The sequence below is a fragment of the Labrus mixtus genome, chromosome 9, assembly GCF_963584025.1.
Source record: "Labrus mixtus chromosome 9, fLabMix1.1, whole genome shotgun sequence".
NCBI lineage: Eukaryota > Metazoa > Chordata > Actinopteri > Labriformes > Labridae > Labrus > Labrus mixtus.
Window position 1 is genome coordinate 10,724,194 of NC_083620.1, and position 27,697 is coordinate 10,751,890.

The 27,697-nt window shown below is 39.8% G+C and overlaps 1 protein-coding gene across 3 annotated transcripts in view; it reads right to left on the minus strand.

Annotated features, from left to right (window-relative positions):
* dscamb (Down syndrome cell adhesion molecule b) overlaps positions 1 to 19,728 on the minus strand; it is a 108,042-nt gene extending 88,314 nt beyond the window's left edge. Inside the window, exons 1-3 of one of the 3 annotated variants that reach the window (XM_061046222.1) lie at positions 18,859 to 19,728; positions 3,522 to 3,839; positions 2,316 to 2,462 (exon numbers count right to left, since the gene is read on the minus strand). In XM_061046222.1, coding sequence (XP_060902205.1) covers positions 2,316 to 2,462; positions 3,522 to 3,839; positions 18,859 to 18,901 — 508 coding nt within the window. In that variant the 5' untranslated portion in view covers positions 18,902 to 19,728. The remainder of the gene's footprint in view (positions 1 to 2,315; positions 2,463 to 3,521; positions 3,840 to 18,858) is intronic. The other 2 variants (XM_061046220.1, XM_061046221.1) reach the window with 2 other exon arrangements.
* Positions 19,729 to 27,697: the final 7,969 nt, after the last annotated feature.

Genomic DNA, 27,697 nt, shown 5'->3' on the forward strand with positions numbered 1-27,697 from the left:
CAGTCTTTTTTTTCCTCTTTCATCTCTATTCATTCTGTCAATTGTTTATCAAAAGCAACCAGGGGATGATCGGAGCCGAGCGTTTGAAAGCTCGGGCTGCGAGATCCATTTTAAAATTCATGACAGGTTAATGGTATGTTAGTGGCAACATTAGGACCCACTGAGCTTGCGTCATGCTCATTCACATTGAAAACAGGCTGCTTCAAATGACTACTAAGCAGTCCTCATTCTGAGAGGTAATTCATATTGTAATTAACTTTTCAATCACAGCTGATTAATTAAGACAGGCCCTGGTCTGTAATTATGCATCTATTTTCGACCCTAATTTGTATCGCTGGATATTCAGAGATTGCAGTAGCCATGATGATTTAAGCCAGCATCCTCTTTACGTGAAAGTTACTGATCTTAAAAAGCTCATTTTCACATTGCATTACTAAATCAGGAGACACATTAAGTCAATTATTGGCATGGAAGCAATGCTGTCTTGGTGATTTTGCCTCTCTCAAAAGAAAAATATCTCTAGCCTGGGCTGTTCATCCTCACATTCTGATAAACAATGCTTAAGTTGGGAAGTGCACTTGATGTTAGTGTTCCTAACAAAAACCTGAAATTAATAATTAATAATGTGGGATTACTTTATTGTGTGTCCATGGAGACGAGGTCTTTTTCATGAAAAATTGAGAAAAAAAAAAGTAGACAATGAGGGAAGGAAACAGGAAACTAGGCTCAGCCGAACTGCACCCAGTCGCCATCGCCGAGCTTTGTTGGTGTACTTGTGGTCTCCCTCGCTCGTGCACAATCACTTGCATACAGATCCTTGTAGCCCTCACGCTTAGAGTAAACATACACTCTCCATAACAGTGCGAGGTAAATCCGCTCATGCATCAGAATCGACCATCAAATATTTATCACGGAGCAGCAGTGATTTTGACAGTGTGCTCATGCTTTTGACAGCACTCGCCTGCTGCAATACTTATTGGAGTAAACACGGACAATCCAATATCGCTGTTCTTTTGAATGGTTGCAAAAACCTTTAAAAGAAAGTATAGAATACATTCCATCAAAACATCACTGCATATTCTATAGGCCATTAGAATGTAAAGTCAGTATAACAGAAAGGAAAAATGTCAGATTTAAGATGTTTCTTTTTTTTAAATAAAGGAATGTTACACAAATGATGTACAGTAAATATAGAGATGTGTTTTCTCTATTTCCAACCTCAGTTTACAGATTTTTGATACTGATAAAGATGCACAGGAAACATGTTAACCTATTGATCTTAATAAAGGACTCATTTTCAGTCACAGTTGAGATACACATCAACTCTGAGTCCTGTCTACTTGGTCATTTCATGTAAAGAAACTAATCACATCTATATCTTCATATTTGCCTCCTCTCTGTGATATTAAGAGATGTCTTCAACCAGTGGCTCCAAGCGAGCAACTGGAGTAACCTCAAGTAAATAAGCTGCTGGCATGGATCAGAAGACACATCTTCATGCTTGAACAGACACGTTTAAAATGCCACCAAAACACTGTCCCAGATTCTGCCCTCAGTCAAATGACATCAAGTGCTCGCTTACAGGTCCCTGAACACCCCAGTATGAAGCAAAATCAGCCAGCGGGCAGTACATGGAGCAATCAAGAGATAAGCATTCCATTAAACTTGAGTAAAAATCCATGGTGCAGAAAGTTCTGGTGTCTTGTGTTATCTTGCTGTGCCAGTGGAGTCAAACAAAAAAGGGTAACTAGGTCAATGATGCTATGTAAACTGTTCCACTTCACCCCGTGCTGGACTCAAAATGGAGTTGGCTGAGGTAGAGTGTGTACAGGAGGCGAAGCTTGGTAATTCAATGTGACACTTATCAACATCCTCTAGCTGGTGAGGGGACATGGCTCTGCAGAGTGGTAGAGCCTCAGCGAAGGCAGTCAACAACAGTAAACAGGTAAGAAGATGACTCACAGTAAAACAGAACATAATGTCCAAAGAGCAGGGAGCAGTGATAAAAACAGAGAGGGGGCTGAGGTAAACAGCCATTAAAAAGGCAACAAACCTCATTCCATCAAACATTTAATCGCTAACGCTTTCGCTTTAAAAAAGATTAAATTGCACAAAAAAAGACTTCATTCTGTGCATTTTTATGTGCAAAACACTTCGGACAATGTACCAAATGCAGAAATGTTACGACTGACACAGGTATCGAACCTTTCCACTTTACACACAAGGTTTCATTTATAAGAATACTTATAAGAATACTTATAAGATATACTGTACAAAAAAAACTCACCAAAGTTTTGACATATTTCTTGTCTTACCTGAGCTGAGAGAAACTGTGTCTTTTTCCCATGATACAACAGTGACGTAGGCCTCGACAGAAGCAGGAATAATGCACTTGAAGACGGCTACACTGCCTCTCATAGCCTTCTGGTCCGCCACTCTGACTGTGTAGGGTTCACGGGAAACTGTACAACAACAAATAAAACAGAAAAACATGAACAATCTCAAAATGAGAGAACAATTGGGGCGCTGGTGGCGCAGTGGTTAGTGCGCGCGCCCCATGTATGGAGGCCTTGGTCCTCCAAGCGGGCGCCCCACGTCCAAATCCCGCCTGTGGCTCCTTACCTTTAGATATGCAAAATTAACTTTAAATCCTCGATTTTGTTGCAACAGGGACAAGGAGTTCTTATGATGCTCAGAAAAGTACAGCTGTATCTTTGCCTTTATCTAGACGTTATCTCGTTGGTTTTTTTACATTTCTTCTACAGTGCTTTGTATTCAAAACCTTAAATAGTTCTGAACATACTATCTGGTCTCGCTATCTGTTGTTGTTTTGTTCATTAATCATTTGATTGCTTGACTTAATCAGGAAATATTTTGACATGTTTTAATTTGTCTGATTTGATTTATTCAACCCCTGTAAAGAAAATGTTGTCTATACAAATGTAAAGTTTCAAGACCAATTGATAAAACTCAGCACAAGTATACCTTAAGGTGAGAGTCACCATATTCTTACTCACTGCAATTTAAGTGCAAACAGTCATCTCAATAAACCAACATGAAATCGATTCCTATTATTTCTGGCCAACTTAATGTTTTTAGATTTTAAGGAATATGGCCATACAATCATTTATGAAAAGTATTTACACCAGGTCAATCATCAGTTTGAATGTTGCTCCAATTTCCTGTTTGTGAAAAACACATTTCAGGGTTAGTATTTTCTTCCAGAAATATGCATTTAATACATATGTAATGTACACACCTTCATAACCTCATTTGTCTTCTAAGTGTGTACCACTCTGCTCTTGCATAAAGAATCACCAATAGTTCTGTTGATACTCATACAAACAGAGGTTCCCATTCATTTGTTACAACGATGCCTCTTATATATTCTTCTGAGGTGATTCAAATTGTTCTTATTACTAATGCTGCTTCTGCTATTGGAATTACTACTACTTCCCTCAACATCACCATTATCACAAGTATAGCTAGCTGCTACACTTAGCCCTCCACTCTGGACTCACCGGCTTTTATATGGACATCCTGACTCCTAATCTTGCCAGAAGGGTTTTCGGCAGTGCAGTAGTAGGTGTTGTCGTGGATCAGCTTGCTGAAGCTGGATGGCAGGAAGTTAAAGATCTGAAGGGTTCCATTTGGGTGGACATGGCGTATGCCTGGGACATCGTAGATCTCCTCGCCGGTCGCCAGATACCAGCGCAGCGAGGCAGGTGGTGCCCCCCCAGCAGGACAGGGCACCGAGGTCCCTGTGGTGCTGGCAAAAACTACCTCTTGCAAAGATGCATTGACAAAGTATAAGCTGGAATGTAGATCCTCACTGAAAACTGCAAGAGATGAAACAGATTGTATACTGTTACAACAATGTATCATTTTTGCACTTATTGTATTAAGAAGTAGCTTGTAGTCAAGATAGATGTGCTCGTTTATAGGTTTTGTACAGGTAATGAATCTCTTTTCCTGAAAATAAGTACAGAAACAAAAACTTGAACATTGTTGAAAAATGAAATCCGGTCTCTTGACCTTGAGATGGTGCAAGACATTTTGCAAAACTTACATTTATTAATACTTTGTATTAGTTTGGTATTAAAGGATGAAAATGTTTACTAAAAAATGTCATACATTACAAAGCACAAAATGTGTTTCCTCTCAAGCCATCCACTAAACGTGCCTCTATGAATGATCAGTTGTTTAAGATCCATCATTGTATTCCCATCCGGGAACACATTAATGAATCTCTGGAACAATCTTTAGCGCATTAAATTAAAATAAACTGCTATCAGTTATGAAATAATTTCCTTGATTGTGTTCGGTCTTTAATTCTAGACAGCATCACAGTAAAGAGAACAATATTAAATGTGTAGTGTGTGCAGGGTTCTATTGAGGAGAGCTGTATTATAAATGTCACTGTAAGACCAATTAACTCAGTAATACTCCACAGCTGTTTGGATTCAGAGTAATGTGATGAACAGGGTAATGGTGTAAGTGTAGTCCAGTTGCACTATCAATGAGTGAAAAGCAGAAATGCTCAGGTAGAGTAAAAGAACCAAAGAACTGTATCATATGATCTTTGAAATGGCCCATCGGTGTAGCTTTACAGTTTTGTTACATTAGTTCTTTTTTGAAATACCATTTTGTGTTTTTCTTGCACTTGCCCATATGAACTTCTTATGGTCTTTACAACATCGTAAGTCAACATTTTCTGAAGGCTTCAAGTTCACGTGTTGTGATATATTTAATGACACAAGAGTGCAGCTTTTCAACGTAGCTTATGTCTTAACATAAGCCATTTACAGGATTAGATTGTCACCTTTGTCATCTTGTCTGCTGCTCCTCCCCATGGCGTTTCAACACAAAGAAATACGGTAATTTTTGGATTTTGATAGAAAGCCTTGAGGAGAACAAGGAATCTTTTTCTGTACATGTTGCCGTTGGCTAACAACGGTGGTCCCATATGTTTACCACTTGAACACCAAGTATTTCCTGTACACGACTTCACGACACAGCTTCATGACTTTATGAGTTCCATTTGAAGGTTGCATATGCATGACTCGTTCTTTTGCATTTCCCTTACAAAACAACCATTGCATTATGCTAGTTCTGTTACACAGAGTTCACAGATGTTTGTATTTTAGAGGTGATACAAATGTCCAGATTCAAAATGTCAACATGTTTTTAAAGAAAATTGCTTTTTTATTGATGTTAAGTGAGCTTATCATTTGGAATAATTAGAACTAATTTGCAACAACAAATGAGTGTTTTATGGATGTGGGCATCTACACAAGGAGGTCATTGAAGTCTCTCATTGCTGGTTAAGAGCTGCTCAAGCGGAGAAAAGAATGGAAACGTCTGCAATTTGAGACCTTGTTAGGAATTTATGAAGTGCTAAAATGTTTTCTCCCCAGGGAAGGTCCCAGCCAGCTGCCAGTGCCACTGCAAGCCACTTAGTGCAGAGCCTCTGGGCTCGTCACCAGGTTGAGATGGCAAGCGAGATTCAAACAGACACACACACACACCCAACCACACGCATGCATGCAGGCACGCACGCAGGCCCGCACTACACACACACACACACACACACACACACACACACACACACACACACACCAATACTCTGCATACAGGTGTTTTAGCTTTATATATTACTAATAATAATATAGCTTCTGTCTTGCCAACACAGAATTTTAGATTGACAACAGAGAAATTTGATTTCTAGTAAACCATGAACTTAATATATATGAAAGAGGTGCAATACTAAATATACCAATTATCTCTAACTGTAAGTCTTTAAATTCATAGGCAGCTTCAGCTACAATGCTGCATTTGTGGTTATGCAGTGATATTATTTATCAAGCTCAAAGTGCCGAATAAATAACATAAATTCTGAAAATGGTGGATGAGCATAATAATTCACTTTAAGCACATTTGCAGTGAACACAATTTTTTTTATTTTTAAGAATTCTACTTTGAACTTTTTAAGTGTTTATGTTATAGCTACATGTACTTTTATTAGTGATCTGGGTTCTTCAAAAACTGTTCAATTATAGGCTAATGGGAAACTACATATATATATACATAATACTGCTAGTATTAGCTCAACATACATCTACCCTAAGTTAGCTGAAGTTTGTATGAATGCAAAATCAAACCAGTACAAAGGCTGAATAAATGTGAGCCAAATAGTTTACATTAACATAGTCATAAGTAAAATATTAACATTGTGTAAATATTACCTATCATCTATGATGTGGCCTGCTGGACTGCCTACATGATAAAAAAAAAGTCTTATAACGCTTCTCTTCTGAGTTTTTAAAGTGCTTATATGTGGTATTCACCCATTCACACCATATTCACACATTTATTGCAGACGCCGCTGCATGAAGTGCCCATTAGTTCTTCTCAGCCACACGCTGCTGGCTATGCAGCAGAGTTCCATAAGTGTATATATTTAGAAAAACTAAATAATGTTGTCTTTTTTTTTTTTTTTTAAAGAGACAGGCGCAAAAGGAACACGTCCAAGTTTGTTGCTAATAAAATGTGTGTACTTTGTTAAATATAACTTCTACCAAAGACACACTAAAGCAAAAAGCTGAAGATTTGCAGATCAACGGACTATTCTATTCTGTGCATGAAGAATTAAAACTGAATTACAAATGGATTTATGTCATGGCTGTTTTGATATTTGTCTATTTCACATATTTAAACGATGGGATGGCACCTCAGTTTAGACTGGCTGAGTGTTAGCCAGGAGAAATGGACCCTGAGTGCGAATAACTGTGCACCTCGTTTTCCTAATTGACTGAGCACAGGTGTCAGATCAAAAAATGCTCTGGTGACGCAGGTACATCACCCCCAAAGACCCCACAAAGAGCATCAAGTCATGCCCCAACAAATGGCCTCAGGGCCCAACCACTTACTACATTGCCCAAGAGGAAACCGGTAATTGGCATAATTTTTCATGAGCTCAAGCGTAAAGGTGAAATAAATGACACTGTTCAATAATGCATTATATGCATTTATAATTGACTATGTTATTTTTTTCCAACGGAATTCAGCGAGACAGGAAGAAGGAAAAGGCTGTTATAGTTCTTGTTGGTATAATTGTAAGTTAGCATGCTGTAAAACAGCTGTCACCACCATTATTAGAGACTTTATGGTATAGTTCTGCCTTTCCATTGCTAAAATAATCTGGGGGTTTTTCAATCGGTGTCACTTTTTGTTTGACTTATTAAACTACTTCCACTATAGTTCTGAGTTTTTCAAAATCAAACAGTTATTAAAGAATAACAAAAGCTTTAAAGTAAGCTACACAACAAACTAGAAAACGAATGATGCATTGAAATGGATTCAGGCAAATAGCAGACTGACAACAATAAGTGTATGAAAGTATAGACTATTCACTCTCCTTTTTTCTCCCTATTTCACTACACCAACTACTAAGGGAAATGAGATCAGATAGTAACGTATTGTTTTTCCTGATGCTTCTTAGTACACAGTGGATTTTCATTTTGAAAACACCTTTTTTTGCAGCAGCTGAAACTTTGATAGAAAGGTATGCTTTTGACTGCTTTTATAATAATGTATTTTCTACTATATATTGACTTTCTATTATGATAAATTATTAAAACAATCTAATGTAAACTTTTACAATATTGGCACTGTAAAAAAACTGGATCATGATTATTAAAAAAAAATTTCTCCATCAGATGTAATTTGGGAATGTGGTTACCTGTGGTTTGGTTCAATCACATGACTATGATCTTTCACAGAATAGAGCTGATCTGTTGACAGGGTTTAACCAACCGTGTCAGTGTTCTTTCAGAGCTGCTGGGGTACTTCATTTAAGTAAACGTGCAATCAATGCCAATGAAGAAAACAGCAGGTAATGATAAATTCACTAACTGAGTGTTTGCTGAATTAGAAGAAGTTAGAAGTCGCCAAATCATCACAATTTAAATTTAGCATCTGCAGCTGACTTCAGTGGAAAACTGGCTACCGGGACACCTCAACAAAGCATTCAGTAGCCACACAGCTGGTCCTAGTGCCACATGGGTAACTGGTGACATCCTAATAACTGTAAGTTCATAGCTGATTACTCTTTATGAGCACGTTATGACATAAGCAAGATAGAACATCACAGAACAAACAAGAAGAAGAAAGAATCACAGAGGGTGAGACTGATTCAGCTTCCCATATTTCAGACGATACTGGTGTTGCATTTGTTGAGCAAGCAGAGCCATTGTCTGAGTTAGGGGGACTCAGCACTGCATGGTACCATGGCACTGTGGCACTGTGTGCTTCACAGTGACAACCTGGCAGCAGGAAGCCTGGGTAATTAAAGCAACTCTCAAATCTGTGCCCTCAGGGCAAGTGTGCCTGGGATGAGGAGATCATACCTGACCGTCTCTTATTCAAGACAAACCAGAGCAGTTTTTCACCTCAACAAAGTTATATTAATACTCTACAGATGTATGGATAGCAGCATGGGCATGATGTGCAGTGCTTAAGCAAATGACCGAGTTTGAGTTACGAGTTACCCAAACTCAAACTATATTGAAAGGTGTGTTCTTTTACGTTTAATGCAGGTAAAGAGTTGAAAATCCTTTTCTACAAAAGGTTATTTGCCAATCTCAAAGGCCAAGGAAAATGAAAATAATATATAGCAGCTCCGAGACAGAGAGACAGCAGCCTTTCAGCACCAGGCAGTCCAGTATGAGTAAGCATTCCCACTGATCTGATCTGCCCAGAGGCAATACACCATGCACTGAAGTTAAATGAATGTCTTCCAATTTGCTCTCATGAATATTAAGCAGTGCTGTGACAGTAGAAAGGGTTGGCTGTACGCAAGCTGCTGATCCACACCGACAGATCTGTCCTCTGATGTCAAGGAGGGGCGGGCAACACTGAAACAAGGCCCCCACAGCAGATGAGTCTCCTCCTCCCCAGTCTATTTTCATGTCTTAAATGGGCCACTGAGGCTGCCTGACTCATCAAGGGGAACCCGTAGACCCCGGACTGTTTCTCACTTTCGTAAAACTGAGGGATATAGACATTGATGTCTAAATTATGCTGGTGCTGCAGCTGATGAGTGTATGAGAGAGGATCTGATTAGGGATTTTACTGTAGCAAACTAAAGCAGCTCCCTCTGCTGCTTCTGCAGATGAATAAAAACTTCCACTTGCATGATTCTATATTTTTGTAACAGAAGTAATACACATAAAGTTATAGATAAAGTGGCATAAATAGAGCAAGGATTACATTCTAAATGCATAAATTCCCTGTCTGTTTACTATGAGTTGGGTTTCATCGCTTGAGCTGCTCCACTACAACAGCCTTAGAAACAAGATGAACTTACTACAGATTTATATTTTCAGTACCTGCGATCATACTCGTTCATTAATATTATTTCCTAATTGTAGCGAGAACTTTTGAGAGCAGCGCTGTGATGCTGCCTCAAACTAATTAACCAGAAAAAGACGTGGTATTTTTAGAAAACTAATGCTGATCCTTTTGACAAACAGCACCAGGCCGATATATTTATAAACATAATTCATGGTTAATTTATTCTTGTGAGATGCAACGCACACTGCCAAACAGACAGGCAGCAGCATTTTAATGCAGGTTGATGAATGTTATACGAAGATCATGACACTTTTCCATATTTCAAATAAAATGTTTTCATATAGTCAAATTTTATTTGAAATATGTGTTTAAAACCATTGCACTTTGTATGCTGCCACTCATTTTCTCAAAGAATATAGTAACATTATATAGCCTGCAGCTGTTTTTAAAATCTTGCCAGTCAGCAGTGGGCATTAGGATCTTCTTTGCTTCAAAATCCTCTTTGTAATAATATCTTAACATATCTGATTGAGACTTGAGTAGATGTAATCAAATTCCCTCAAAACTAATGTCATGTTCAGCATATACAGCATCTCTTGATAATACAATTACACAACGCATTCTCTTTCTTCGAATGCCTTACCTTGATTTAACAAGCAGACATGGAACATACTGGACAACCAACCTTATTATGTCATCAAACATTAGGTTGAGGGCCATCAAAAGAATCCCTGTTAATGGTGACACGACATGACGGTTGTCCACCTGCATGTCAGCAAAGGTAACAAAATGATCGTGGAGGTTTCAGTGTACATACGCTGGGACATAAGAGTCTGCTGGAGAGAGTGGCCTGGCACTGACTAGACACTGTCTTTTGCCCTCAAGGACCTTATTTCACTTGTGTTTCCTGATATGGTGGTGTTATGGATGTATGATGGCTTTTCAAAACTTCCGGACTGACACCGGCGTTAGCATCCTGAGTGGTCAGGCTGTAGCAGTCTGGTAAAGGTGAGGGACAGATTGCAGGTTTGTAATATAGGAATTCTGTCTCCAGTTTCAGGTCTCGAAGAACTTTCTCAATATTTTACTAAGACCTCCTTTGCTCGTAACCCACAAGTGCCTTAACACATGTATAATTGCCTGGATCAAATGAAACAAATGAAACATGTTGTCAGTTATTGTTACAGATCTGTTCAGCATAAACTTGTTGGTACTTGTCAGGTAGACGAACCAAAAACACCTAAAATAGCTCAACATATTTGCTATTGAATAAATGTAATTTGTCAAAGGTAAGAGTTGCTATTACTGTCTCAGTGTTTTACTGATGCTGATATTTATTCGCAGCCTGTTGTCTTGCTTCTGATATGATTTATTCCTGAATGTATTTTGTGTGTCAATTGTATTTCTTTATTTTTCTTTTCAAGTTATCCCCTATTATTTTGAATGGTGTCACTGGTACAACTTACAGCAAGTCCTCTTTTTTTCTCAGTGATTTTGTTTAGTTTACCTTTTTGAATGCACTTTTGAATGAATTTTGATATACAAAAATGCTGCACTTACAGCTAATGTTGTACAGGTAATAATGTTGTTATGGGGCCATGGTGACCCTTTGAAGACATACTGCTGCCCTGTTTTGTCCGGCATACGTCTGTGACCAGCAGCTGGTGGAGTGTGTTAATGTTGATGTCACAGCAGCTGGTTGCTCTCATCCTGTTAGCTCTGCCTACCATTATCAGCCCCCCTGCTCCATCCTCCTCCTCCTCCTTTAAGCTGCTGCTACTGCTGCTGCATGCCATGCTCATTTTAATACTCCAGACTCATTTGACCGTCTTTATGGACTTATCATATTAAACATTTATCGCAGCTATTTCCCTAAACCAAGCATGTTTATTCAACACTTAAGGGACCACAGCGCGGCTCCTTTCAGAACCACCCCACTCCTACTCACACCCCCACCCAAGCTTCCACCACACACATTAACACGAACGCACACTCACACATACTCATGCTTATTTTCTCCATTACTTTTTTTCCACATCTTTCCTCCTTTCTCCCTCAGCCCCATCGCATGCTTATTACAACCTTTATTTTGTATGTGTCAATGCCTGAATAAAAAAGAGGGGCATTTTTGCAAAATTTCTCTCCTCTCCTCTCCTCTCCTCTCCTCTCCTCTCTCCTCTCTGGTCAACCTTTCCTTCAGTGGCTGGGACATCTGGGGACTCATGTTGTGTGAAGCAGGCAGTCAAGCAGACACAAATGTATTCTGAGCATTTAGTACTTTGGATGAATCGAGTTTTAATTTAATCATCTGATCAAACACTAATTAGCATAATCACTTGTGGGGATGGATGGTCTAGATAGAGAGACACAGAGCAACACATAATAGAGCTCATCCTGGCAACAGTCTGAGGGGACACTTAGCAACATGTAAACAGCTTTATGCTCCTGCAGGGAGCCATGCGGATTTTGTCCAAATTACCTTCCTTTGTACAAACAAATACAATTCTCTATTTTCTTTCACAGCCTTGCAGAATGATCTATTCACTGCTAGTCCAACAATCAAACGCACTGCTGCCAGGCCCTGTGCCCTCTTATTTGATCTTGGATGAGATTGCGTATTGCAGCATCACACAGCGGTCTGGGCAGAGGAGGTCTGGGAATTCTAGGAATACCACAAAGTGCTAAGATTATTGACAATGCACTCAGTCTCACACCGGGACTGGGGATCGATGAGTGGCTAGAAGGACATAAATCAGACTTCTGTGGCTCCACTCCATGTCACACCCTATCCCACCCATCCAGCTACCCAATTAAAGCACACACACACACACACACACACACACACACACACACACACACACACACACGTCTGCATGCATCGAAACTGTAAACCCCTCTGCCTCCCCAGGTAGGTATAGGTGCATGTAAAATCTGCAGATACACAATATAGTGCCCATTTTCACATCTCACACACACCCTCACACACCTTGCCTCAACTCCTACAAGATGACAAGGTTTTAAAAATGGCCTGCTAAAAATAACCGCCACTAACTTGGTCTTAAATCTTAGCATCTGAGCCAGGTTTAAAAATAAAGAGCAGTGTCGAGAAACCAAGCTGGACCCATTTGTCTTTCTGTCACCCTGTCTATCCTGCTTCGCCTCCTCCGTTATAGGCTACAGTACTACTGCCTGCTTTAATATTCAAACTGTGGAGCATCAGAAAACTGGAAGATTTAAGGGAAAATATCACTTGGAAATGCAGCCTTAAATACTTCACGATTGAGATATGGATGTGAAATTTAGAGCAAAGATGCCATAAGAGGAGTGTGTGAAATTCAATAGGAGAAGGCAAAGCTCAACGGTAGCATGGAAGAGAAAGAGGCAGTCTGGTTATTGTGTTAGTGAGCCACAATACATCAGGCACACGCATAATGCCCAAGCCAGAGTCGCAGGGATCAATTCAGCCTTGGGCCTCAGAGTGTGTCGAGTTCAAAGCCTGGCCCTGGTATGTGAAGGACTGGATTAAGAAGCTGTATTTATGAGGTTCAGCCTGAATGTTTGTCTTGGTGGGTGATGGATAGCAAACTCATCACACCTCCACCACCTGTCTTCCACAATTAACAAAAGCCCTGGTGGGGCGCTCACAGCAAGAAGAGTGGGCCATGTGCACATGCATACACACACACACACACACACACACACACACACACACACACACACACACACACACACAGCAGCAGCAGTAGATGGTACAGAAGGACTACATTCATGTTGTCAATTATTGCTTTTTAGATGATTTCAACTACCAGGTTACACCCCAATAAATACTTCTGTGGTCATACAAGCAGCCTAGCCTCCTTGAGATGTTTATGTAGCACCTATTTTTTTCCTGTCAAGTTTTTAACATCGATCAATCAATCAATCAATCAATCAATCAATCAATACTTGTACTGTATAGCGCCAAATCATAACATGACACTCAAGACACTTTACAAAAAGCATAAAAGACCTCTTTTTTATTTTGATATTATAAAAAAGAGCAGGTAAAAGACCTTACCCCTAACATGTTTGCTGGCCAGATTTATTTTTATTTTTAAGTATTTGTTAAATGATTAAATTCTAGTTCTACCTATTATGCTGAATTTCCTTGGGCATGTTTGGGATGGATGGTGGACCAATACAACTTTGTCCCCAAGGAAAGCCTTCATGCAGTTAGGTTGAGATAACAAAAGGTTTCTGGCAGAGGTTGTGGTGGTAATCAAATGCAAGTGGCCTTCAAAGTTTCTTAACAAAACCACAATCCATTTTGAACTTTTAACCAAATTGACAACTAATTAAACTATGAGTTGACACATGATTCATGTTGTGAGTCGATTGTTTTGGAGTATTTTGCTAGCAAATAAGAACCTAAAAATCATCATAATTATTGTGCAGTTTTTTTTTGTCCCTATGTTTAAATTTGAAAAAAAAGCTAAATGAAATATTCACACAAAAAAAAAATCTGCAAATAAAAGTCAAATCAAGTCAAAAAGATCTCTCTTATTTGACACATTATTTCTTTAAGTATCTTGAGATTACATTGTTATCAACTGGCCCAATTGGAATCAAATGGACTGAAATTGAAATTGATTGATACTGAATCCTTTTTCCTAAAGAGTTAATAGACTAAATAAGTAAATGGCATGAGCTTGAAGTGTGTTCATTAACTCTGTCTTGTATTATGAAATATATTTTTCAGTCATGCTGTTTGTGTTAGCTATCCTTTAATATCTCTCTATGCACACACAGAATGGAAACCTAATATACCTGTGTAGTGATGTAACTGTATACTCAGAGATAGAGTTGTTTTTCATGGAATATAACTAACATATTCCAAACTAATAGCTTAATAAAAGCCTTACTTTGATGGCCTCAAACTTTGAAATTACTATACAAACAATGTAAGATTATTGTAATAAGTCAAGAAAGCTGTACATGCAGGGTAAGTCAGTGTGTAAGAGAAGAGAAAGATATGCAGTTATAGGGCAACAGCTCTCTAAAGAAGGAGTTTTCTTAACTTCTGAGCTCTTATTCCTCAAATCTTTGAAGATTAATCGCATTTGCAGAGGAGAGCAGAAGCTCCTTTTTCTTGACTTAGACTGTTTGAAACTGTCAAATAAAGCATCTACAGAACTACCTCCACTACAGTACCTGTGCAGTGCAGCACAGTAATATAACATGTCACTTTGACAGGTGCTGAGTGAATTAAAAACATCCTCTCTGCTGAGTACCCTGACTGAGAGGGAAACCCCCGCCAGATGTACTACAACCTCACTTTTCACGCATGATCAAACACCTACATCTGGGTGCTGAGGGCTTTTCTGCTCTTCCCTGCAGATGCTAAATGATATCGTTAACATTTTAATGCGGGAGACATTTACACGCGGGCTTGCGCAATTACACCTCTGATTCAGTGGAATCCAGACAGACACAGTGTGATCGGTAATTAGATTTTACATTGGGTGAAACTCACTACACACACGCACACACATACACACACAGTCGCCAAAGCCTGCTCCTAATTAGAGAGCTAGACAGGCTCGAGGAGTTGGGTACAGTAGAGTAGCCCTCATTATGCCGCTAGAATGTATGAACAAGGGGATATCTATTATGATCACACATCAGGGCATCCATTACCCAACATTAGTGGCCCTTTCAACTGGAAACACATGCAGAGTTCAGAATGTAACCCAACAAACCTCTTATAACTCACACAAGTGAGCAAGAGTTAAGAGGGTTTATAAACTTAATTTAGCCCATTAGATATTCATATCAGGGTAAGACTGAACAAGATGATCTATCAATTTATTGTGTGCTGTTTTCTTACAAGGTAATTCAGTTTTATGAGCTGTGATATACATGTATTAACATTACATTACATATACTCATTTGTATATATTAAACAGACCAATGGCAGTGAGTGTGTTGCTTGACTGGTCAGTTGTCACTTGGTAGACTGTGACCGGTAAGGCCACGGGGCATCCGGCCTCTTTCATCTTAACATCTTAACTCGTACCCGGGTATCAGCACAAATGGGGTTCTCATTAGTGCACTGTCTTCATTGCCTTCTTTTAGATTTATTGCCATGCAAAAACGGGTTCCCCAGTTCTACTGACAGCCAAGTTCAATTTATCTGTCCAACCTGATCCCTGTAGCATTTTCATCCTGTGTTAGGTTTCTAATAATGTGGGGTCATGTAAAATTGGCAGGCTAACTGAAGTTGGCAGCTATTTTTTGTATTGAAAGCTACACTTGGCCAGATGCTTTGGAGGAGCTTCCTCATTTTAAAGTGGATCTGCCTCTAGCCTGACAAATGTCACAGCTAATTGAGATCAAAATTTGATTGTGTTATCCACTGACCTCTGCGTAAAATATTCATTTGTTTAAGACATCGGGGATAAAGTCTTTTTAAGTCGTGAGCATCAGGTTAAGCTGCGTGCGTATATCCACAAATCATTGCAGTGTTGATGGGGACTGAGTGCGAAGCTGTGCCTCATTATATCTTTTGAATGAGAATTTGAATGGGCGAGTTTAGCTTGCTGTGGTTTTGCCTAGAGGCTGCTTTGAGGGAGAGATATTTCTTGTGTTTCCTTTCTGAATTTATAGATTCTACTTTAATAAGCAAATCAAACAGCAAAAGCATAAAGTATTAAGAGAACATGGAACAGATGTGCCTGTTGGCTGTTAAAATGTCAGAGTTACCTTTTTTGTTTTATGTTTTGCTAAGTTGAATATGACACTATAGTAAGCTAAGGAGTGGATTGTCTTTTTTTCTTCTTTTTTAATACAGCTTGCAATGAAAAAAATATTGAAATGATTATAGGATAAAGCACTTAAGATACAATTAGACATTTTTGCGATCTGTACACTTTAAAAAAAAAATGGTTGTTGAGTTTATCAAGAATACATTATTTCAGGGAAATGACCAAAAGATGCTAATGAAAAGAAGCCCTGAAAAACCCATAGACCCATAGTCCATAGACACAATAATGTAGCAGAGATGAGCCTCTAATCAGATGGTCTAGATCACTTCCCTCTGAATAGAGAGCCAAAAGAACAACTCAATGTCCTGTGCTGTCCACCTTACAGTCCATTTGTTCCTCGGGCTACCATTATGTGATGGTGTCCGATATTGTCTTGGAAGCATTATCATACGGAACATAGAATTCCAAAATAATCCCACCATGAAATGCATTCATAGTAAACAAGTTCTCACCGTCAATAACCATTAATTCTGAATCATCAGAAGTATCTAATTATGTTTTTGCCATGAGCCACTAAATAGTTCTCTACCTAATATAGTGAGAAGTGAATGAGTAAACGTTTTCGGACACAGCCCCAGACACCCATCAAGGAGGTTACCATAGAGACAGGCCAGTGAGCATGTGATAGGCCCAACTCTGAAACAGCAAGAATTGTGTAGAATCCAATCGGTGCGCCGGCTTCTATCTACAAGGTCATTCATTCATTCTGACAACGCCTGCTCAGCCGATGAACACCTAATTTTCATGATAATCAACAAAACATCCAACAGCAGAGGACAAAGTCGTAGTTGTAGTAGCGCTCCCGTACAATGAGTGATGGAAAAAAATCATATAAAATAGAAGCAGCGAGTGATAAAGCTCTCTGATTGCAGGGAAAAAGACAAACACAAAAAATGGAATGTCTGCACTCAATACTGTCTACAGCTTAATCCCTATCAGTTGTTGGCCAGAGGTCTCCTTAATAATTCCTTATGCAATAAACGGACACAATCTTGCATGGCAGCTGATCTAATGTCATAGGCAGATGATTATGATAAATGAGGATTCCTTATTGTTTCTTTATTAGTTTCAGCACAAGCTGGGCTGTGGGAGATACCATTTTATATGGAGTCAATGTCAATAAACGGTACCGACTGAGGGTTGCCTCTGCGGTGGAAAAGCGACGACACAGAAACAAAATCCATTTCGGAGCCTTATTTTATCACCCAAGCCAGAGGGGAAAATCCATTTTGGGGACATATTATCAAATCGTAGCTTTTGAATGTGGTTAAGTGTATTTGTACCTGTAAATCCACCCCCTTTGAAAATTCTGCTATGAATTCAGTTTTTCTTGACCCTTTGATACAAATGCAGCCAACCGCGGGCTTGATTTTGTTTCAATATGTGAACAATCCCCATCTTAACCCCCCTGATGTGATTTCTAGCAGACATGTTTCCATTTTCTTTCCTTCTCCCTCCCTTTCTTGACTCTCCCTTTCTCTTCCCATGTTTTCGCACACACCCAGTCAGCCATAATCCCTCCCTGTAGAAGGGAATCTGGCCAATAAGTGAATCCAATAAACTGTATCAATTTTCTGCCATTGATTACTGATACACCATATGAGCACACAAATGTGTATGCATGGCGAATGCTGCATGCATATTGCGCTGGTTCACATGCACCAAACCAAATTCCCGTGTACAAAAATTACAAAAACATAGGCAAAGACGCACAACCAAATGTTTGAGTTTGAATACAGCATTTGAATGGAGAATGAGAAAGAGAGCTTCGTCGATTCGAATGCAAAATTTATTTCACATTTGTTGTGTGTTTTTTATCTAGTTCTGCATTTCCTGAAAATATGACCTTTGTGGAATGTGTCTCATCAACAACATGACACTTAGATTTTTTTTAATTAGAAAAGCAATTTGAACTAAGTGTGCCTAAAAAACAGCATCTAAAGGTAAACACAATAAAACTGAATTTGAGTTCCTGCTAAATTGGATGAAGAGGTGTGTGTTATTTGTATTCAGTCACAAAACCATTTAACGTGTTACATATAGTGTAAAATGCAAATTTGTATTAATGCTTCTATGATGTTTATTACTTGTTCTTTTTGAGGCACAATATTTTTTTAGTTCAATTTGAACTTGAAAAATGTACTTACTGATGGGGGAGGGGAAGGGGTTAAACCAAATGTCCATTATATCAAATACGTCACTTATTACTAAGGGCCACAGTGGAACATGGCTGTGACAGGAGAAGTGTCATTAGGCACCAAATACAAACAGAAACGAATTACATAAATTACCTGCAAATCAAAAAATAATTAAAACTTTAATATTAAAATCATATCCCACCCACAAAATCAAACAAATGAATTAAAAGAGGCCCAAACCAACATCATTTATCCTTTTCATTTCATTCTGCTCAGAGTGTATCTGAAGGCCAGAGATGTGTCTAATGGTTTGTAGGAGAGCTTGAAGGATTTAAAACGCAATTCATGCCTCGCCCGTCCCTCCCTCTATCAAGGGTGTCAGCCCTTTGACAAGCATATAAAATCCATTTCATGTGGGTCACAGGTGACCCCCATCCTCCCTCTCCAGTCACTTAGCTGTCTACAGTACCAGTCATTTGCCTTTTGCAATTGGTAATGAACCCCAACAATTAATAATAATAATGATGATAAAAACAACAAAAAGGGGAGTCGGTGAAACTTACCATTTAAGATGCACTGGAAAAAGATAAAAGCCAATATCCACATGCCCTGCTCCGTTCAATCCCCCCTAAGCTATGCTTTCTCTTCTTCCTCCGACCGGTGCCTCCCTGGGTCTCTCTTCTGTGCGCTTGGAGTAAGGTTAAACATTTGCCACTGTCTTGGAGCAAACCGATCCAAGTCTCTAATTTCAATATATCCCTTTTACTTTTTCCTTACACTCTTATTTTTATCTGAGCCTTCCCTTTGCGCTTGGAACAAAAATGACCCTCTGTGATTGTCTTGGAGAGAGCTGTGCTCAGTCTCTCTTCTTCTCCGCGTCTTGCTGCTTCTCCCTGTTATTCAAAAGGATGCTGAAGGGGTGAAACCAGCCCAGGTGTGTGTGATGCTGAGTCAGAGCCGGGTACGAGCGGATCCTTGAACAAAAATGAATGCAAAAAAGGATTCAGCTAAACTAAATCTTATGTCAGAAGCTCCGATTTCCTAAAGAAAAGAGTGACTGACGGATCATCCTTGAGGATGAAAAAAAAGAAAATTAAATAGAAAATTAAAATAACTAAAGAGCAAAGAAGCCAGCAGGGGGGAGAGTGTGATAGAATAAGAATTAAAAGCAGGTTTTTTCTGAGACTCCAAAGTCAGATCATCTTCATCGCCTCTGTGCGTCCAGCAAGAGGCTAGCAAGCGCATCTTCCCTGCTGCCGCTCTCTAAATCGCACCACACTGACTCTCTGAGCATTACACAGAGTAACCCTCTCCCTGCCCCTGCAGACGCTTTAATTCCTCATTGCCTTAAAGGAGCAGAGGCAGCAACCGGTCTGTCCTGAGGGCAAGATACTACTGGAGGTAAGAGTGTGAGAGCACGCTGTGAGGAGAGCAATTTGCATTAAGGAAATGAGCTGCACCTGACGCACGAGGCACCTAGGATAACATTTTTACGCACGGAGATGTATCGGCTCAGACAGGAAGCGCTGTCTGCTGTTGTGCAGGCGCACTCAGTATTCAACGTTATAGACCAGGTCTAGCTTGAAGTAAGCCAATTGGCTATTTCTCCTATGGAAATGAACAGAGGACAGTCACCTATATGGCCGTGAACATACAAGGACATCCAATGTCGCATGTTGTATGGTCATTTAAGTGTAAGGCTCAGTAAAAAAAAAAAAAAAAAAGATTGTTTAAAAAAAAAAAAAAAAAGATTAATTCGATTTAGTAACAGCGGGAAAAGAAAACAGTAAGACAATGAAGCAGTTAGACAGTGTAGGGGGAAAAACAGGGTTTAGCAAAAGCTTCCCCCACCCCAAAGGCGCACACACAAACCCCCCACACAAACACACTTCATATCGCCTCCCTCAACCCCATAATCCACCCACCACCACCACCACCATCACTCCATTTTAATGCCTGCCTTGAAGTCAAGGGTGTAGCTGTTGTAGTCAGCAGGAGCCTGTGGGCCTGTCCACAGAGCTGGGTTACACTGAACGTGATATAACCAGCAGGGCTGGTCTGCAACTCATTCTCTATTCCACATGACAGAATATACTGTTAGTGAAATTCTGTTTATTTACCCCAGGATATCCCTTTTCTGTTTTCATCAGCTGGACTCAGGGAATATCTTCATGATTATCTATGTGAATAGAGGGAGGGAAAAATAAAGTAATATACATGTGTGGATAATGTGCTCTGTCTGCCCTCATTTTATCCAAATTGAAATAAATGTCCCGTTTTAGTTATTTATTGGTGGGTGTAGTTGTACATGTTTGTCTAAAGGAAGTTATTAGTTTAATCTCTGTGTCCATTTTGTGTAGATGGCGGCATGGCTGTAACTTGCATCTGAGCAAGTGTTTTGATCAACCTCCTTTTCTGTTGACTACTCTTCATGCGTTTGTCTTGAGTGGCTGTCTTCTTGTTTGCTTGTGCTCACTCTTGCAGCAGACAAACACGGAACACTGCTCAGCCTTTGCTGGAGTCTGTACCACAACACTATATGAGCTTACCTTAAAATGACATGGCCCCCTCTTTTTCCCTTCTGTGTGACGTTTTCTGCAAGTCCAAAATGAGATTGTTGAACTATTGATTACCAACTTTATGTATAGTTGGACATAGGATCATCCTACCTTTTTTTTTTTTGCTAATCCACAAGATTAATCCAAACAATCAAAGGGTCTGTCGCTCTAAAGAGAAAACATGGGTGAATCAGGGCAGTGGGTCAGGAATCCTGTCATTTACAGTGGATTAGGGATGCTGTACTCGTGTTTTTGCTCTTAAGTCTTGGGCAAGTTAGGTCATTAGCAGTTACAAAATCTGAGACATGAAGTAGGGATGCAATATCTGCCTGGATGCACATGAAAAATAACCTTTTTTTATTTTCTCTCCAAATTCACATTCTGATTTTCAGTAGCAATGTCCTACTCCTTTTCTAAATGTCATATACTGTAGTTACATTATGAGTGCTACATATTTTCTGCTGCTGAGCAATTTCAGATGGGAAAGTGAAGCGGCTTCCTCAAGGGAGCCTCTGCATTTTTAATTTACTTTTCCTGTAAAGTTCAAGGACCGTGTGTGTTTGTGCATGATGCCAAAGGCAAATCATTTTCATGCCTAACAGGTTATCAACCACACCAGAACTAGACGTTTCACATGGTCCAAGCCTTCAGCAATGTTGAATGCCAGAAGATTTTTTTTTCTCTCACTGAAGGTGACATTATCTGCCAGCAAAGACAAACAGAAACCAAATAGAAACATAGGATTGCACTAGGGCTCATGGGATTCAAAGACAGGATTCCTGGAATTAAAAGGTGCCATCTGACATTTTAAAGTAGATGAAGTATTGTTAAAATCTTGCTAAGCAAAGAGGACTTTTATTTTGAAATAGTGCAGTTTAATATGTCTTTTCTCATAATTGATCCCTTAAGAGGTTTTTGAGTCAGTGAGGGTTGATAGCAATTTCATATTAAAGTTGAAATTAATAGATACTCACCTCCTTTGAAGAGGCTCTAAAAAAGGTACATTACAATCTTTTTATCTGAAACACGTTGAATTTGCAGAGCAAAAATATAATTTGAGCAAAACCTGACCTTATAGAAAACAGGTGCTGGTGTTTATCACTGACGCTAAGCAGACATCTGTGCAAGTGAACATACTACTTGCAATGTGAAAGACAATACCTCGATTTTCACCCTGAAAACAAAGTCTTGACCTTGTGACCAGTGTGCTGAGGAATTTAGGGGGAACTTGAATTTACATAAGAATGCAGAGGAGGGACATATTTACCAACTGCAGACTAATATTGCATTGCATTACATAAAGCTAATGTCAATTATTTTAAATCATAAAATGAAATTATACCAGAACCCCTTAAAGGCTGTACCATGATGATATTAGCCCTTTTTGTGGGGTGTGGAGGAACACTGACAGTATAACAGCCTTATTACAGGTTTCTAATTTATCAATTTAAGATAAAACTACAAAATGTTGGGGTAAATGTAATCTTAAGAATGTCACAGTTTGCCAAATTATTTCAAATAACCTTCTGACAACAAGTTATACATGTTATGTGTAATTCTATGTTGATGCACATGTTTAAATATCGTGATAAATGAACAAAAAATACTAATAAAAAATACAGTAATATTCAGTTAGTCCACAGTCATGTTTTGAATATAAGTAGAGTAGATATTTGGAAGGGTTTACTGTGTGGGTAGGGGAGGAAGCGGGTGTAGTTCGTTTTAGCCCCCTGCATGATGCCTAAACAGTGGTAACTGAATGTGACAATGAGGCCCCTGGGCTGCTGCATTGCAGACAGTCTTAGCCATGCATGCGTTTATGTCTGTGTATGTGTTTGCATGTGCCACCATGACTGTGTGTAGATACGAGTAAGGAAGTACAGCACATATGAGACGATTCATGAGCACAGCTCAGCCCAAGGTCATGACTCCTCTGACTTTTACACTCACACTGGCAGGGAATCTGTGCTTGGTGCTCTTTGTTTTGTTGCCAACTTCAGCACTGATGATAAACCAAAGATGATAGATATTAATCAGAGGAATCAGGATATAATCTGAATTATGAAATCACTACATGTAAAGGCTGTCTACTTCTGGTTACATCTATTGTGCATCAAAGAAAATGTAAATCAATGGATCTAGTGAGAAGTCTTACAACCGTCTTACATTTTAGAAGGTTACTTCTATCTGTGTTATTTTGTTCAAGATGACCAATTTAAATGTATGTGTAGGGAATTATTATCATCACTGTGGTAACTGCAAATAAAAAAAATATCTAAAAATATATTTTAAAAAACACTTTCAAAAAAGACAAACAAAAGCAAAGAATAATACAAAAATAGCATAACAATTATACCTTTTTATTTATTTAGTATATTAGCCAGTGTTGGGTCTAGAGTAAATGGTTAAGAGAATTTATGGCTTTTATTTATTTATTTATTTTTTGGATTTTGAAACCACTCATCAGTTGTGTTACATGGCTACAGAAACTCCTTTTACAGACTTATCTTTTTAGGAAGTCAATACCACATTTAATGTGAATGTTTGAATATCCAATTCTAATAATGAACAAAGCACGGAGTATACAAATAGTTGCTCTCTCAGGCACCACGCTGTGAATTCATTGTCAGATTCAAATTGGGGAGAGCCTTGGCAAGAATGAAAATCCTGTCTTAAGCACTAAATTGGGAGCATTTCATAATGACGAAGGTTAACATCAGAGTAAAAGCCTAAATCACTACTATGCAGTGAAAGTTTATCAGAGCTGTCCTCTACCTTGCTAATGAATGGAGATCAGATAACTTAAACACACAGTGAGTTACAGTAGGGAAAGGAAGTACATCATGAGTTAAATCAACTCAAGTGCTTCTTGTAATATATTTTAACATATTCCTTTACAGCAGCTGTCTTTGCAAAATGTTAACAATGTTAACAGGATAGAGCATATTTTCCCTCAGCTATGTCTCGCATCCATTCGCCATCGTCCTTTCTGCAGGGCACTCAAGTTCCACACATGTTCATAAACACACAAGCATCCCCCTTCTTGCCCCTCCCTGTCCCATGTCCCTGGCGTGTGGGCAGACAGGCTGGGTAATCCCTCAGGATGGGGCCTCTTGTTTTGACAACTCTTGTGAAGCCCAGTGTCTCTTTCAACAAAACACAGACTGGCCTATCATCAGCAAAATGTCAGCTCTCGGCCCACTCCTTCATGACCTGAAGGGGGATCAGGTTGCCTTTACACTATGTGATTCATTAACTCAGAATAGAAACATTCTCAGCAACTTCATAATGATCCCCTTTGTTTGTTAAGACAATGACACTGATGACAGACAAGTCATTGGTTGAACCTGATTGAAGTGTATAAGGTTACATGTTTCTAAAGCAGAAGTGATGTGGCTGCTAAACACAGTGCAGGGTGATGTGCTCCCATGCCCAACTGGACCCAATGGGTTAAAAAGACTCCTGCAGGTCAGCTTCAGGACACATGCACAATCTTTAGATTGTACTGGAGTACTGCTACAAGAAGTCAAAGGAACAAATGATAAAATACAAATCTGGGCGGTTTTTCATTGGAGGTCAGTAGAAAGAATAAATTATTAGGGGTTACATTTTTTGGCCGCAGCCAACATCTACCATGTACACAAAATACTGCTTGGTGGCTTTGGTAAAAAGATTTTGTTATTGCTCGTTTTATAAATTAATATATATTACGATCAAAAGTTTGAATTTCTAATTACACCCTCAGTTTGTCACTATGATAAATGTGTTCTTTTGTTTGGTAACAACCAAGAAGGTCCAAATACGACAGTGGCTCAGTCTGAAGGGACTTGGGTCGAGTCCCGGTGCGGACCAAATCTGGAAGTTTGTCTGGTAGCTGGAGAGGTGCCAAATCACTCCCCCCCCCCCCCCCCCCCCCCCCCCCCCCAGCTCAGGAGCTCCCTCACTCTGACATCTCTCCATTAGTGCATGTTTGTGTTTGTGTATATTTCAGCCTGTGTGTTGCATGACTCATTAACAGAGTGTAAAAAACAGAATTTTCCTTCTTGCAGGGACCAATAAAGTAAATCTTCTTCTTCTAACCTTCTTGGTTGTTACCAATCTCAGGTCAGTATAGCAGATATGAAGCAAGGTTAGCCTAAGCTAACACAATCTAGCTAGAGGCACACTTCAGTTTTTGTGTAGATCAAAAAAAGTAAATATAAAGTGACAATAATGAGCTTGAGGAGGCTAGTTTTCTTAACATTGGTCTGAGCAAGGCTATCTGTTTTTTCCTGTTTTTGGAGACTGGTTCTTGGGATGTGAAACATCACCTCTGGAGCTGTACAAGTTAGGTAGTTTGGCTCACCAGCAACAGCGGCTCTTGAACAAAACTTCTGGAGGAGGTTTGGACTCTCTCTTATTCTGGAGTTGCCGAGGGCAAGAGGGTTGGGTGTGGGAATAATCACATGCCCCTCTGCGTCAGAGTTCTCCCCGGGGAATGAGAGAGTCGCTTCAGGTTTGGATCTGACAGTTGTTTGTGAGTGTGCACCAATGACAGTCAGAGAATGCAGCCTTCTTATGGTCTCTTTGTGGGGTCCTGGAAAAGGTTCCACCTGGGGATTCCATGGTATTACTGGGGGGCTTCAATGCCTACGTGGGCAACAATGGAGACATTTGGAGGGGGGTGTATGTCTTTGACACTTAGGTAAAGAAAGGGGCAGAATTACCACCTGGTGGTGAGTTGGATCAGATGGCAGGGAAGGCTGCCAAACAGACCCATAAAACCTAAAGGAGTAGTGCGGGTGAACTGGGAACGTCTGGCAAAGGTCCGTGAGGTATTCAACTGCCATCTCTGGAAGAATTTCTTTTGCATGTAAGTTGGGGACATGGAATCCAAGTGAGATGTTCAAAGCCTCTGTTGCAAAAGCAGCTACCAAAAGTTGTGGCTAGAAGTTAATTGGTGTCTTGCCTAAATCTTAGAACCCACATTGAGGGAAGTCAAAAAGCAGCAAAATGAGGCCTTTCTGGGTTGGGTAGCCCAGTTTGGGGAGGCTATGGAGAAGGACTCTTTATTGACCTTATGGAAGTTCTGGCAAACTGTATGACGACTCAGGAAGAGAAAGCTGTTGCACTTTGCCCATGGGGAAGGAGTTCAAGTATTGTGGGGTCTTGTTCAGAGTGAGGGGCAAAATGGATCACGACTTTGACTGATGGGTTGGTGCAGACTCAGCAGTAATTTAGGTTTTTGAACAGGACCGCAGTGGAGAAGAGGGCACTCAGCCTGAAGACAAAGCTTTTGATTTACCAGCTGATCCATGTTCAAAACCTCACCAATGATGATTTTTGGGTTTTGGGTAGTGACCAAATCAATAAGATCGGGTATACAAGCAGCAAGTATGCGATTCATAAGTACTATGGCTGAGGAGCTCAGACATCCGGAGGGAACTTAAATTAGAGCTGCTACTCCTTCACATTGAAAGGAGCCAGATAAAGTGGTTCGGGCTTCTGATTAGGTTGCCTCCTGGATACCCCCCTTTAAAGGTTTTTCAGCACGTCCATCTGGGAGGAAACACAGGGTAGGCCCAGAGCTCGCTGGAGGAATAATATATCCTATCTGGTTTGGGAACGCCCCAGAATCCCCCAGGAGGAGCTGGAAAATGTTGCTTGGGAGATCCATTTCTGGGTTGACTTGCTTAGCCTACTGCTACCCTGATCTGACACCGGATAAGCGGGCAAAAAAAATATGGATTGATGGCATACTCTGTGTAGGGATGTGCAATGTGAGCACAGTCCAAAACAATTCTAACTGTGTATAAACTAAGGCGGGCTGAGCAGCTTTCATGACTTATTTGCCTTTGGTCGAAAATCAGTAATGTGTGCTGTGGACAAATACAAACACTTGAAGAATGCTGTTCGAGTAGAAGACTGTAAGGCCAAATGCATCGGTTAGATGTTTTATTGTCTACATGGCTGCTTTTTTTTTTCTTCTGGTCATAGATACATTAGTTTCAGATTTTCTGTGTTTTAAAGAGAGAGATCTAATTGGTCAGGTGCCTCAATGAACCATTCCTCAACAAGAAGTGGCACATTTTTAAAGTCATCTGAGTTTGCAGGCAAAAGAAAAAAATGTTGGCTTAGGATTTTTATCAACTCATCAAATGTGTTATAAGAAATCAAATGAAAAATTTCCCCACAACTTTTAATAACGTTAAATGTCTTAATGAAATTGGTCATTCCCAATAACATATAACACTGTTTTAAACGTCAGACATTTCCCCATATTTCTGATTAGTCTAAATGATCATAATTCGACTCTATAGATGTACCACAGCATATGCATTACCGTAACCTTTTCTTCATCTTCCTCTCCATTCACGATACCCCAGCCTGCTACAGCAACCCCAGCTAGTTTCCCATTGGTTAGCCCCAAGGCACAGAGGAGCATTTCTGTAGCCAACCTTGACGTGCTAAACTAGGACGCTGAAGGGGACAGAAATGGGAGGAGAGGCAGGGGAGCGAGAAAAAGGAGGGGTGTTTGTGTGCGTGTGTATTTGTGTGAGTGTATTTGTTTGTGTGTGTGTGTGTGTCGGGGGGGGAGGGGGGGGGGGTGTAATGAAAGGCTGCTGGAAGAGTGGCAGAAATACGGAAGTGAGGATGGAGGGGTTGAGAGGTTGATGGAAAAGAGGGGATAGAGAAATGAGTGATGGAGAAGGTAGTGAAGGTAGGGAGAGTGTCAGGAAAAGGAGGGAGAAAGGAAAGAAAAGGGTGGGTTATGTGATTTGTACTCTGGCTGCATATACGCCTGGTCTCCATCTCCTCCATTCTCTGCTTGAAAACTGAAAAAATCAATACACCCACAGTCTAG